Raw genomic sequence first — 14,209 nt, 5'->3', positions numbered from 1 at the left:
TCATTACAAATGCACACTATAAGGATACGGGAGGCGGGGGGGGGGGCTACTCAGCATCTCTCCAACAGAGTCTCTGTGCATTTCTCAGGGCTGCGCTGGGTGTGAAAAGCCCTTCTCCACCGGTACCTCCACCCACGTGTGTCCTCGCTTTCCGCCAACCCCAGCTCCGCTGGCTTCCTATTCCAGCAGAAGGGCTCAGGATGTTTTGTTCCTCGTTATTATTAGAAAATATAACAAATTGAAAAAGAAGATAAAATATAATTTGCTGGCTCAGTTGATCACGGAATCTCACCCCATTTTCCTCATCCAGCCAATTTTGATCTATCATGATCCGATCCACATTTTTGGGAAAAGGAAAGCTCACGGTTGATTAGAAGGTGATGAGCTTCATGGGGTAAGATAAACCAGGGGTGGCCAGGTGGGGGCAGCTGCCGGGTACACTGTGTCCCACAGAGCCCCTGGGTGCTGCAGGTGACATGGGAAATGGAGAGGGAGGAGACTGCAGGGCATGCGGGTGTGGGCCAGGGGCCAGGGAGAGGAGAGAGAGCCTGCGGGGGGACCCTGCTCCCCCGGAGGGCGTGGGGCACAGCAGAGGCCAGAGTGACTGAGCAGAGTGCGTGGGGACGGGAGAGAGCTCAGGTTCAGGCACTGGAACCCGTTTGCTGTGGACTCTGGTGAAAGACGTGTCTGTCGGGACCTCTCCTGCTGCCTCTGGGCTTCCCAAGTTCTCCCAGCCCAGGAATCAGAAGTACATGAGCTTCGACTGCCTTCCACATCCCAGACTCTGCCAGGGGTGGACTGTGAGACGGGGTGAGAGTGTGAAGCACCTACTGCTTCCTGACTTCTGGGGTGTCCTTCCTCAGACGCGAACCTCCCAGGGAGTGGGGGTTCTCCTCTGTGTTTTACCTCCCCTAAGCCAGGATGCTGGTTCTCAAAGTCTTCTCAACTGCCCCGTTCATTCTCCTAGCAGAATCTTTCCATTCCCTCAGAGAAGTTCCACAAAGTGACCCGTGGCGATTTTGCCTGAACTTCATTAAACCTGGAAATGACGGGGAGGAGCTGGCACGTTCCTGCCTCCACTTTCCTCAGCCACGAATGCATGTGCTTGACTTGTTCAGCCTGAGAGTAAATGTCCACTTTCCCCCACAGACACTCAGGTCCCCAGATCCCATAAACCCAGCAATGGCTCACCAGGCTTCTGCGCTGAGACCTGTCCAGGGCTGAAGTTGGCAGGTGTCACGTGTCCTGCGTCTCAGCCACGGCTCAGGATGGGGCCCCAGAACCCAGCCCTGCAACGCTTCCTGCCCACATGGTGTTTTGAGTCAGTTCACATGTTTCTTGTTTGCTTGCAAGTTCTGCTCCCCTGCCCCACGTCGCCATGGCTTGTACTGTCTGGATCTACACATTCTACAGGAGGAGGCCAGGCCAAACTGATGGATGTGGTTCCCACATGCTCATACCGTCAGATATCAGCAGACGTCAGCTGATGGCCAGTGACCAAGAGTAGACCTTGTGTTGGAGCCATGGACAGCTCCCTCTGAGAAAGGTCTCACATCAGACAGGAAATGCGGGCAGGGTTCTCTTCCTGAGGGCAAGGCTGGGGCACCCACACCCCCTTTCGGCTCACTATGCCAACAATGAAGCCTCGTTATCTACAAGTGACATCTGTGAAGTTTACAGTTGGAGAGAAAATCGAACTTCTCTGCCATCTTTCAGATGAAATGCACTCAAGATGATGGTGGGGGTGATGGTGATGGGAGGGGACGGAAGGGCCCAGCTTTGTGACATTTCCGTTTTTCTCTAACTCACGAGTCACTCAGTGGTTAACTTACACATGGAAATAGATGTGTCTACACTCCATAGCTCCAGTCTTCCCCTGTGTCCTCACGGGGCCGTCCTTCTGTGTCTGTGTCCTGATCTCTTCTGCTTCTAAGGACACAGTCCTGTAGGATTAGGGCCACCTGAACAGCCTTGTTTTAACTTAATCACCTCTGGAAAGTCCCTGTTTCCAAATAAGGTCATATCTGAGGTCCTGGGGGTCAGGACTCCAACAGATGAATTTAGGGGGACAATACTCACCCCAGGACAACTGCATTTTTCAGTCTGAACTACCTGCTCTCAATTCATTCTGTGGTTTTTGAAAAGTCACTTGAATGCCTCTGTCTTGGATGTTGGAAATGCTCTCATCTTGGCTGCAGGTCTCAACGGATCCCCCTGAGCTGGACCCTCACGTAGGCCTCTCTGTTCCCCATCCTCCTGCCCAGATGGCTGGAAACTGCTGTGGTCAGGAGTGGTCCCCATCATGATGGCCTTGCACACAGCTTCTCACCTTCTCCAAAGCAGTGGGTGGATATCAGAGTGTGACTTTGTGGTTGCCAGTCAAGGAGCCCCAGGACCACCCTGTGTAAAGGCTGGGTGGCCATACGGGTGCAGGGTGACTGCTGTATTAGCTGCCAAGTGTGAGCATCATGGCTGCAAACTTGGAGGGTCTGGAGAGCTGCAGTTCTTGACGCTTGTATCACGCGTGCCCAGTGTAGGTCCCGAGGCTGACATACATAGAGTTACCACCGTCCACCTGTCCACAGGCGAGCCAGCCTTCAGACACAGCATGGAACCAATTTCCCACTGCTTAAGACATCTGTGACATGTGCAGACATCCAAGGCCTGTATTTGATTGAAAAAGCCTTACGAGTTTAATAAGGACTTTCAGCTGTCTAGAAAGACTCAGCCGGCTAGTTCTCTGACACCAGGGTCCATGTCACATGTCACATTTGCCAGGTGTCTCATGGCTCCCTGAGTGGGGGTGGGGAGCTTGAATGACAGGCCCGTCAGACACCCCAGAGCACCCAGCCCAGAGCTGGCTTCTCTTTCCTTTCATTGCAATTTTTGACATTGTAATTTTTCCTAAGAGAAACTCAGGCATAAAAGCTAGACTGGTTACATTGGTGACAGGTCCCTGATAGATCAATTGTGATGTGAAAAATGTGACACCCACGAGCTCACCTTCTGCAGTCTTTGCTGGGTCATGGCTGATTGCCTGGTGGCTCCTGGGTGGCAATGAGCTGTCCTGGGCAGGTGGTGAAGGATGTGGGCCTCAGGGAGGCAAGGCTCCTGGAGTCTAGATGGCCTGTGAGGGTGAGAACATCTCTGCTCCTGCGATTCCGTCGGTGGCCCCCTGGACCAGTCGGTGCACTTTCTTAATGCTGCAGCATTTCTGGCCTGCTGCCTTGTCTGTCATCTTGGCTGTCATGCGGGGCAGGGGTTTGTACTGGGTCATCGCTAAAGTCCCCATGGACCAGCATCTTGTAGCTCCGAGGTGGCCCCCAGACCCATGGATGTCTACACTAGCGGAGGGTGCTCTCTGCACTCACCCTTCCGCATGTGTCTGTGACCGTTTGCTGTGATGGTTGTTGAAGGAGTGTCCCCTCCACCTGGAGGTGGGAAATCTCGAAGCCCAGCTCTCTCAGGGTGCCTCCCTCCCTGTTCTTTCTTTCTAGCTCTAGGCAGGTCTCCCAGGTGCAGGGTGAGCACTCTACTGCTGAGCTGGGCCTCCTCAGCCCCAGGGTTTCTTAGAGTTCTGTTAGTTATGCATAGGTTCTCTTTAAAGTACTTCCAACAGCTTCTCAAGCAGAATGGCAGTTTTCACAGCTCTGACTTGGAATGAACCCCCGTGGGAAGAGGTACAGAAGAAGTTCCCTGGGTGTGTTGAGGCTGGATAAAATTTGTCCTTGGAAAGTGCCTCGCATGGATCTGAAAAGCTGTAGACTGAGTCGACTGTGAACACAACTGTGCTCAATCCAGGGGTTTCCTCATTGGTATGGAAACCCAGGCGTGGCTGTGGGGAGTTTTAGGAGAGGATTAAGGAAGAGAATGAAATAGTGCAATCCTTCAGGGCGACCTCCTGGGGGCAGGGGATGGGCACCTGGGTGCTTTCCTAGGCCCTTCCCCAGCCTCTCAGTTCTGAAAGTGCCAGGAAGCCCCAGACCACACAAAAGGCTTTTCTAGACCTTTCCCCTGCCCACCCACTCTAGGTCTTCTACCAGTCTCATGGAAACCGCCTGACTCCGCCCCACATGCGCCTGCCTTGAGGGCGGGCGGCCTCCCCCTCCTTTCTCCCCTCCTCTCTTCTTCGGCGCCTTCCTCCACTCTCCTAGCTGACACCTGGGGGAAGACAGGGAAAAGCCCCTGGGAGGGTGGTTTCAGGCCTCAGCACCTTGCCATGGCTTCGCAGTGTGTCACGATGGCTACACTGAGCCAAGTCCCAGAATTCCCTGTCTAGCATGTGTCTGGCTGCAGTAGGTCCCCGGGGACACTCTTATAAGAGTTGGGCAGTGGCACTCATTTTGAGCATCACACACAGCTTTCCCAATTGTCCAATCAAATGCTCGACCTCAAGCTGCTGGGAGGGGACTCGGTGAGCACCCTAACCAGCTGGATTTAAGTGTGTGGAGGGGCCATTATCCCACCTGTGCCCCACTTACTCAGTCGGAAGGCATTTTAAAAAGGCTTAGTCCTTCCTCAAACACAGACACTCCACGGAGCAGCTGTGACTGCCACTGCTGGCCCACCCTGGGTGCTGCTGGCTGTCACACGTGGGCCTTGCCCTCCCAGCTCTGTGATCTTTTCTCCTGGGTGTAATGTGCATCTCATATTATACATGCCTATGCAGTATACCTACATGTATGTATGTGTATTTGTAGCAAATATATGTATAATATAGAATCATGGTCCTTCTATTCCAATTAAACTTTTTCTAAGTTTGGTATCAGGAACTGGGTGGAGGGCTATCCTAACAAATACCTAGAATGTGGGGGCAACTTGGGGCTGGGCAGCCGGGCAGAGGCTGGGAGGATCTGAGTTGCCCGCTGCTGTGTCCCTGTGAGTGGAGGGCTCGCCGCAGAAGCAGGCCGTGAAAGGTGCCCCGCGGAGAACTCTATGAGGAGTGAGACTGTGGGAAGGAACCTGAGGAGGGGCCCCCATGAGGCAGGGCAAGAAGTTCAATGGGATCATCCACAGGGGTCAGAACTTATGAGGGATGAGGTTGGTTCTGTAGATGAGGGTGTTTGTGTGTTAAGGTGATCACCTGGCTTCTTCTTGTTGCTTGTTGTAAAACAGGGAAGAGGGGGACAAATTGAAGAACCAAGAAACAAAAAGAAATCAGTACCTGTTTTTTCTAAAATCCTTAGCCTTGACAGGTGAGGCTAAGGACACTGCACTTAAGAGATGTCCAGCTGAGCAGGAGGACAAGCCTGCAGCAGCCCTCCAGCTTCCTGGAGTGACTTCTGCCAACAAGTTATTGAGCTTAGGAGGGCACCTAACTTGGATGGGATCCTGGCCCTGGCCACACCTCAGTTTCAGCCACATGAGATACCAAGCAGAGGACCCAGTTAAACTGGACTCTGATCCAGACCCGTGAAAACTCTGAGAAATGAAAGTCTTTCATTTTAGCCATTAAATTTGTGACAGTTTGTTGCAGAGAAATAGAAAACAACTAATGCACCTTATGATATTACAGGTTTTATACACTGAGCAAAGAATAAATAAGCCAAAGCTTAAGTCCTCTAAGTATAATTTTGACACTAATAAGAAGCAAGAAGTATTTTGCAATAATTTGGACATTATTATCTTGGGAAAGAAATATGGAGTAACCCACATTTCCTGAATGCTATCTGCAGAAACTGAATCTGTGAAGATAGCCACTGTATCTGCAGGGATAATTGTGCAGCACCAGGAATGCAGTTTTTCCAGTGATGGAATGTTCTGGAAGCACATTGCTGCTGAGTCCCCTGTTTCAGGTAGTGCCTGGTCAGAGAGAGGTTTGGGCCCTGGCTAGGGGCAGCACTCACCTATGTTTGACCCAAGTGTCAGACTCGCAGGCTCTTTCCGTGTAGTTCTCTGGCAGGAAGCCCCGGCAGCCCGTCCGCTGGGAGGTCCCGATGGCCCAACCCTCGCTGGCTTCCTCCTGCTGAGTGGGGTCCACAAAGATGTAGTCGCCAGGACTGAGCATCAGCTCATCCACGTTCTGGGGCTTGTACTGGAACAGGACCTTCAGGGTCTAGAAAGGAGGGAAGTGGTTTCGTGTTTCCTGCCAGTGTTTGCGCTGGGAAGCAACAGCAATAGGAGGAGTGGTACATTCCACATCTTGCTTTCTGGGTCCCTGATGTGTTCTGTGTCTCCAAGATGCCACCAGGCCTCTAATGACATCCAGCATAGAATATCGCAAAATACAGCAGCGCAGAATTCTTTGGGTAGATTTAGAAATAAAATTTTTCTTTTCTGCCTTGCTTGCTTGCTTGTTGCCTTCTTCCTTCCATCCACCCATCTATCCTTTCATCTATCCATCCATCATCCATCCATCCATCCATTCACCATCCATCATCCATCATCCATCATCTATCCATTTATCCATCATCCATCCACTCATCCATTATCCATCTATCCATCATCCATCCATCCATCCATTTATCCATCACATCATCCATCCACTTATTCATCATATATCTATCCATCATCCATCATCTATCCATCAATCATCCATCCACTCATCCATGATCCATCTATCCATCATCCATCATCCATCATCTATCCATCCATCCATTTATCCATCATCAATCCATCTATCATCCATCCACTCATCCATTATCCACCTATCCATCATCCATCATCTATCCATCCATCCATTTATCCATCATCCATCCATCCATCATCCATCCACTCATCCATTATCCATCATCCATCTATCCATCATCCATCCATCCATCATCCACTTGCTTGTCATTCACAGCTTCTCCTAGGACAGGAGCATGGTGGACTCCCGCAAGGGTTTGCACTGGGAAGCAACATCACGCTCATTCCCTGGCTCTGGAAGGAATGACACACACTTTCTTCCCAAACCAAGCAATTCACAGAGGAGAAAGCCTTGAAATAAGGCTCCACTCCATCACTACATGAAATGATCTGATAAGCAAAACCTGCGTTCGTACGTTTTTACAACAGTCCTTTCCAGATACTGTCAGCAATGCAGGATTTTGTCTTGATTTTTTTGCACACTTGTAGCTCACATCTTAACAGGTTGGTTCTGAATGGCAAGAGTTTCAGAGGAGGAACAGCAGTCCTCTCCCACTCTAGGAAGGGCTCCCCATGGAAGTGCTGTTGGGAAGGAGGACATTGGTCCATTTGTCTCCTGTGGAGAGGGCCATGTCCAGCCACACTCCTGGGTCACAGTTGTCTCACCTGGTAGTGTACAAAGCGCATGTCCCGGGAGTACAGGGCTGCCGTCCACTGACAGCTGTGGCTGGGGTGGATGGCTCTAGCCAGCTCCTCCAGCGTCCTCTGGTGGTGGGGGTAGAACTTGTGGGCCAGGGTCAGATGCAGCTGCTTGGTACAAGCCTTCACGGAGCAGTCTGGGAAATCGGGAACATGGGGCAGGACGGTTACCTAAGCAGCCAGCGCCACATGCCCCAGACCGGGAAGCGCCTCTACACAGAGCGCCTCCCACCTCTGCCCACCCTCCATCTCTGTGCTGGTGCCCCCTCAGCAAGGCGGGGACAGGCCCTCATTGGCATCTGAGTTATTTGTAGGGAAGGGGGTTGGAAACCTGTAGGATTTTCAAGAAGGAAGGAGAGGAGGTTCAGAGAGGTGGTCAAGGGTCAAGGCCATCAGTTTGCAGGCTGATTGACCAAACAAAGGATCTCAACTCTCAGGACTGGCTCTGGGCTCTTGTTGTGCAGGTGACTCAGCGGACTCAGGGCCACAGCTGCAGTTCAAGGGCTTTTTGTTCCATGGAAGAGTTTCAGGAAGAAACTTGATAAGCAGAACTGGGAAGCATCAGGGTCTCAACATTCTCCTTGCTTTAGCCACACAGGAAGCCCAGGGAGTGGTCAAGCCGCAGGTCTTTCCAGGTGGCCTCTGCCCTCAAGGCCCCCTTCCGGAGCAGCCTGTATCCTATGGCAGCTTGGCCACCAAGTGTCGGACATTCTGGGGCAGCTGTCGGTGTCCTGTGGGGATGGCACAGACTTTGCTATTGGATGGGCCCAAGTCGAGGCCCCTCTGCCCTTTCGGCAGGGTGACCTTGGTCAGGTGTGGTGTCCTGGCTCAGTTTCCATTCAGACAGCAGTGACGGGAGGACAGAGCTGACTCCTGGGGTGGTGCCGGGGAACTAGCCCACCAGCTCAGTCTCCTGTGGGCCCAGAGCACATGGCGGCCACCTGCCACAAAGGTCACTTACAATCAGACAGGGTTGGCTGTTCCCCTAAGAGGACACAGAGCCTTCCAGGGAGCCCTGGCCTGGCCCAGACATGCCCTGCCTGCCACAGGTGCTCCCTGAGCAGCACACGAGGCCTCTAAGCCGGAGCTGCTGAGCTGAGTGGCCGAGCGGGCGAGTGTGGGTGGTGGGAAGTTCCTCTTCTGACCCGTTTTCAGCAGCAGGGAGGGAGGCTTGCCACATGAGTCAGCCTGGCCTGGGAAAGACCCAGCCTGCTGTCATCAGGACACGAGAGCGAGTCACGAGGCTTATGAATGGGCCCTTGTCTTTCCTCTCCGAGGCCCAGGTCTGGGGCTGTGTCTTGCTGGGATGGCCAGCGTGGGCCTCCCACACTGCCCTGAGAAGGACTAGGGACACTCCTGAACCGTAATTGGCCACTTGTCAGCAAGGGAGGCCCCTCCTAGCCCTCTCAGGGTTAGGCTGAGAGCATGGGCTGTGGAAAGCAGGGCAGGGCTGGGTCAGGGTCAGGAGATGGACGTGAGGCTCCAGCCGGCTCTGTCCACATGGTCCCCTGGTGGTGTGGAGCAAGGCAGAGCCACTAGGACTGGTCAGCTCTGTGTGCTTCCTGTGGCGGCTGTTAGGGGTCGCCACAGACCTGGCAGCTTAAGACAACAGAAATGCATCCTCTTGCAGTTCTGGAGTCCAGAAGCTGCCAGGGCTGTACTCCCTCTGAAGGGTCCAGGGAGGTCCTGCCCGCCTCCTGCGGCCTCTGGTCACATCATGCCCTTCTCTGCCTCTGTTGTCACAGGGCTGCTCTGTACATCTCTTGGTGTCGTCTTCTCTTGGTGTCAGGACATCGGTTATTGTGCTGAGAGTCCACCCTGATCCAGGGCGACTGTGTCTGAACTAATTACATCTTGACGGAGCCCGTTTCCAAATAAGGTCACATTCTGAGGTTCCTGGTGGACATGGCTTTTCAGGGGACACTATCAACCCAGGGCAGTGATGTTGGGCAGGCATTTTACCCTTAGTGGCCTCAGTCTCCCCGTAACGATGCAGCTGATGAGACCCACCTAGGGGCAGAGAGAGCAGGGGAGGCCCTGGGCCTGTCTGAGGACAGTGGCTGACAGGCTGCCTGGGGGCAGGAAGGACCAGCTGTCCTCTGCAGGAGAGGGCACTGAAGGGCCAGCACTGACGGGAATCTCACCAGCCAGGCCCCGGTGCACAAGGCCGGGCCTCCTACCTGCCAAGACGGATGCTTCCGTGGCAAACGCCATGGCAAATTCCCGGATGATGTCTGCGGGGCCGTCGTTGATGAAGAAGCCCAGGTAGCTGATGGACGAGTGGAGAGCCAGCGGGACCGAGGTGGGGAAGGACCTCAGGGTCCTGTCCCCGGCTCTCTTCAGAGCTTCGTACAGACACTCCACCTTCTGGTCTTCGCACTGGGGGAGACAGACAGGGAACCCGTGTCCTCAGCTCCTGCCAGGGAGCATCGACCGTCACCTAACAAGAATCCTGCTGCAACCAGCAGGGGACCCCGTTCTGTGCAAAGCCGTGAGGGAGGCCGCCTGCATCCCTGTGCATCTGGCCTGTGGGTTTGCCCATGCCTGGTGCTCATGGGTTTTTAACAAAGGTATTTCAGGTAAAATCTTTTCTTGGAATGAGATCTCCTTCAGGTGGCCAGGCGGGAAGTTCCTGGTCACTTCTGCCCTTCCCCTGCCGGACCCCCTGCCAACACCTTTCCACGGCCCAGGTTTTCTCAGGTGGTGTGAGTCGGTTTCTGGAGGGTTCCAGCCAACTTCGAGGCAGTCTGGTGGGGGGCACTGCTCAGCCCACCCAGAGGGGATGGGGCTGGCTGGCCCTGGGGTTTAGTTCTGTGTCCTGAGACTCCCCAGAGGCTCCGGCACACCAGAATGCCTGGCAGATGCTTTGGAGGCATGCTTCAGGAGGTACCCCTGCAGGGAACCGGGGCCATCGCCCCTTCCTCTGGGGAAGTGGTGACCAGGGGAGGTGGCTGCCTGTCCCTCCCTGTTTCTCCCCAGCCTTCCTTCTCTCTCTAGCAGCCCCCAGGTCCCTCTCACCTCCCCGGTACCCTGTGATGATGACTCTTGATCTTTTTCTAAATCAGAGGGCTGAGCTGTGAGCCAGGGAGAGCTTGACGTTGGTGGCTTGTTGACAGCCACCCATTCCTCAGCCCATTTGCCACATATTTAGGAAGCCCTGACTCTGGCCTGGGCACTGTGCTGGTCTCCGGGTACATGGCCTTCCCTGGGGGGCTCAGCCTGGGAAGGTGCAGCCCACACCTAACAGGACACGAAAATGCCACTAGATTCACAGATAGAAAGACGGGGTGGCATGGGGGCAGCACCTCCTTCTGCCTGGGGAGAGGAAGAAGAATTGGAAAAGAGCCAGGAAACATGCACGGGGCCCTGACGGGTGGAGAGCAGGCGCCCCACTCACGGAACCACGGACACTGCCTTCAGGACCACCTCACTAAAACAGAGCAGCTGTGTCCCAGCCCCTGTCCCCCGTCCCCAGAGTGCTGCCATGGCGGCCACGGTCACGGGGTTCAAGGCACCGCGGCCAACTCACCGTGAAGAAGTCGCAGAGCGTCACGTGGGGGAAGACCTCGTGGGCTCGGTTCTTGGCACACTGACGCCTGCTCTCCCTCCAGAACTCCTGTAGCCTCTCCAGCAGGGGCCCCGTAGGACAGAGGAAGAGGGCGTACTCCTGGGGGATGGGGTCGTCGAGGGAAGGGTCATTGCCGTGACAGCGAAGCCTACAGTAGAGAACAGGCCACATTTACCCAGCTTCGTGACGGAGGAGCCGTCCCCACCAAGGACAAGCAACAGCAGGGGCAGCGTCCCGTGAGGGGCAGCCGGAGCTCACAGCAGGGGCCTCACGCGGAGGGGACCCTGTGGGCTCAGGCCTGGCTGGTCACAGGCTCTCCTCAGTGTCACCAGAGGGGGAAGGTGAAGCTGACAGGAAGACTAGATAGAGCCTGCCATTCAAATGACCTCAGAGCATCTGTCTCTGTGGTATTAAAATTTTGTGGAAAAACACATTTTCATTTTCTCAAAAACTTCAGATTAAATGTGAAAATCAAAGCCACACACACACACTCAAAAAGTAAGACTAGACACATTTAGCTGGCTGTTATATGTCTTCTGGTTCTGAGAGTTACTTTAAAGACAAAGAAATATGACACACAACCCCCAAATAGGAGTTCATTGTCGTGAATCATAAAAATGGAAATGCAAACAACACAGAATCGTTTCTCTGAGTGTTGTCAGAGAGTGAAAGTCAGTGCTCAGCCATGCCAATCGCGCAGCAAGGCCGCAGGGCGAATCTGCACAACCTCTGTGCGGCGGTTCTCCACAAGTGCAGAGCCTCGGATTGCCTGCCTCTTGAGCTGCACTTCTTTAAATTTGTGCCAGGGAAGAAGCAAAAAGTGTGGGGCAAAATTCCCATGTGAAATACTGATTTATAACAGGAAAGCAGGGGGAGTGGGTAAATGATGGGGAATCTGCTTAGCATGTATTCCCTGGAAATTATGGCTTTGAAGAATTTCTGGTGGCTCAGGGCAGGGCATGTGACGTAGTCTTAGTGTAGAAAGCAGTGTACAGATCCTGGGGAAGACCTCAGTTATTTGCAGATAGTTTCTCCTTCATGTGAATATATAGATGAGGGGCCACGACCCTTGGCCTCGCCCTCCCCTCCCTCCCTCCCTCTCTGGAGTGAACCCAGATGGTGGCTCTGCTTTGTTTCCTCCTGGGGATTTAAGCAAGCTGAAGAGACAGCACAGCTGTGTTTACATAAATCCTAAGCTGTTGTTTAAATCACTGTGCCACTGGGGCTTTCCGCTCGGAGGCCTGGTTTTGCAGGGTGGCCATGTCGGTGAGTGCACCCCTCACTGTCTGCACCCCTGGCTCTCTGTCGGTATGGCTCCACACAGGGTCCCTGTGTACTGTGTGAGATCACACTTGTCCATTTCCATACAAATGGACATCTGAGTTGTTTTCTTTTTAAAAAGTCCTCTGTGCATGTCTCGCTAGGCCCTGGTGTGTCTCTAGGGCCGTGCTTAGTGTGAAATTTGGTGAGAGCTGTACACATTTCCAGTGTTGACAGACACCCAAGCTACAGAGCCAGGAGCCAGGTACAAGACCCCTTCCCTGACCCTCAACATCACCTGACACCCTGACACCCTTTGTTTTCATGGAATCTTACTTTCTGCTTTCCCGATTCCTAGGGAGAGGTCGGGTGCATTCCTGGCTGAGCCTCAGGAATCCACTCTTCCTCCCTGGGGTCTCCCGGTCTATTGCCTGGGCTTAACTGGCAGGTAAGCCCCTCCCAGCCGTGGGCTGGGTGTTTAGTGCCACTCTGGTCCCTGGCTTTATGGTTGGACCAGCCCAGAGGGCTCTGGGGTTTCCCTGTCTGTGGGGGTGCTGCCTGTTTTCCCCTTCTGGGGTTTTGGAGGAGGAGGAGGGCACTCCCCAGAGAACGCTGGTCCCATTGTCAGTCTCTCCATCCTGTGCTGCGGTGGGCGCTGCGGCTGAGGGGACCTGGCTTTTCTTGTTGCTTTTCACTGGGGCGACTGCAGATCAAGAAGGAGGGGTTTCCCACCTCGGGTAGAGCACGGCATCAGGGCCCATTCAGGCTGGGGGAGACCAAGGAGCCCTCTCCAGGTTTCCAGAGCAGAAAACAGGCCCGTGGCCATGGCTGTGGGTGGCTCACCGAGGGGCCCACTTGGAGTGTGGAGCAGCTGATGGAGCCCAGGGCTCCCCTCCAGGTGTACGGTGGCACACCTTAGGGGGATTCCCGGACCCCAGTCAATTGCCCCCACCTCCAGGTAGCTCGACAGTGTGGGACCTCTCTTTTATATTAGCAGAAATGGCTCCTCCCTATTTATTCAACAAATCTCAGGATTTTTTTTTTTTTCTGTGACTGTCAAGTTTAGATGAGGTAGAAAGTGTTTTTGTGCTGAGGATGGAATCCAGGGCTCACACAGGCCCAGCATGCACTCTGCCCCAGAGGCAGACCCCCTGCCCTAAGCCACATTTTTAGGTGAAACAATCTCTGTTCCAAGGTCTTCCTCTATTTTAAAGGGGGCTCTTCTCCGGTGCCCTTATGCTGGGGATGTGAACTGGGAGGCCACTTAGCATTTCCCCAGCAACCCCTTCCCGCCCAGGGGGCCCTGGCCACAGGGCATTTTGAGCCAAACCCTCTGTACATCCGGCCCCACTCACCACTCGGCCGCCTCCTCTGCTGTCCTCCTCCCAGTGGCCGCCAATGCTTTTAGCCTATAGAGGAGTAAACACAGGTGCGCTCAGAGCCACGCTGTCCACTTTGGAAAAGGGTCAGAGGAGCAGGTGTGGTCGGCCCCAGCATCCCTGCGCCTGTCTTCCTGAGGCCCCGGTCTCTGTCCTTTACCGGGCTGCCGCGTGGCTTTTGACAGTCCAACCTTCTCGGATCCTCCACGACTTTCCTTCCAGGGCTCCCTACCTCTAGCCCTGGGCGACAAGGCCCATGCCCTCGGGGCCTGACCTCTGCCCCTCCTGAAGCACACTGTGGATGCTGGAGTTGCTGGCCTGGGCCCTCGGCTTGGATGAGTGCTTCCCTGGCAGACGCAGTGCACCCCAACATCCCTCAAGGTTGGGCTCACTGTGCCTCCTTCTGGGGCAGCACCTCCTGCTGAGCTGCCTGGGCAGGCTGTCCACAGCCCCCGTCCCCTCCCTGTAGCACAGAGGCCATCACAGCTCCCCCTGCCCTCCTGTGCCTTGTTCAGCCAGTGACCCTGGAGGGAGATGAGTTCAGTTGAATTTAGCTGAACTGGACCAAACAGAACAGAACAGGATGGATGTGGCCACTGCAGTAATTCAGCATGTGGTCCAGGTCCAGCTGGGCTCCCTGAGGACCCTGGGTCACTGCTGCCCAGGGCTGCTGCTATTCCGGTACACACCGTGGGTACATGGCCACCTGCAGAGCCTATGATGGGGTGAGCTGGCT

General features: G+C 54.4%; 1 protein-coding gene across 4 annotated transcripts in view; it reads right to left on the bottom strand.

Annotated features, from left to right (window-relative positions):
* Positions 1-14,209, bottom strand: part of Ubash3a (ubiquitin associated and SH3 domain containing A) — a 33,056-nt gene that overhangs the window by 17,631 nt on the left and 1,216 nt on the right. For all 4 annotated transcript variants that reach the window (XR_007347822.1, XM_048803715.1, XM_048803714.1 and 1 more), the window contains exons 2-6: positions 13,450-13,503; positions 10,796-10,982; positions 9,447-9,645; positions 7,234-7,403; positions 5,847-6,055 (exon numbers count right to left, since the gene is read on the bottom strand). Coding sequence is in view for 3 of the 4 variants with exons in the window: in XM_048803715.1 (XP_048659672.1) it covers positions 5,847-6,055; positions 7,234-7,403; positions 9,447-9,645; positions 10,796-10,982; positions 13,450-13,503 (819 nt within the window). In the remaining variant the exon portion in view is untranslated. The remainder of the gene's footprint in view (positions 1-5,846; positions 6,056-7,233; positions 7,404-9,446; positions 9,646-10,795; positions 10,983-13,449; positions 13,504-14,209) is intronic.

The sequence above is a fragment of the Marmota marmota genome, unplaced genomic scaffold (genome assembly GCF_001458135.2).
Source record: "Marmota marmota marmota unplaced genomic scaffold, marMar, whole genome shotgun sequence".
Classification (NCBI taxonomy): Eukaryota; Metazoa; Chordata; class Mammalia; order Rodentia; family Sciuridae; genus Marmota; species Marmota marmota.
Note: the sequence above shows the minus strand (reverse complement) of the source record. Positions and strands in the feature narration are given on the sequence as shown.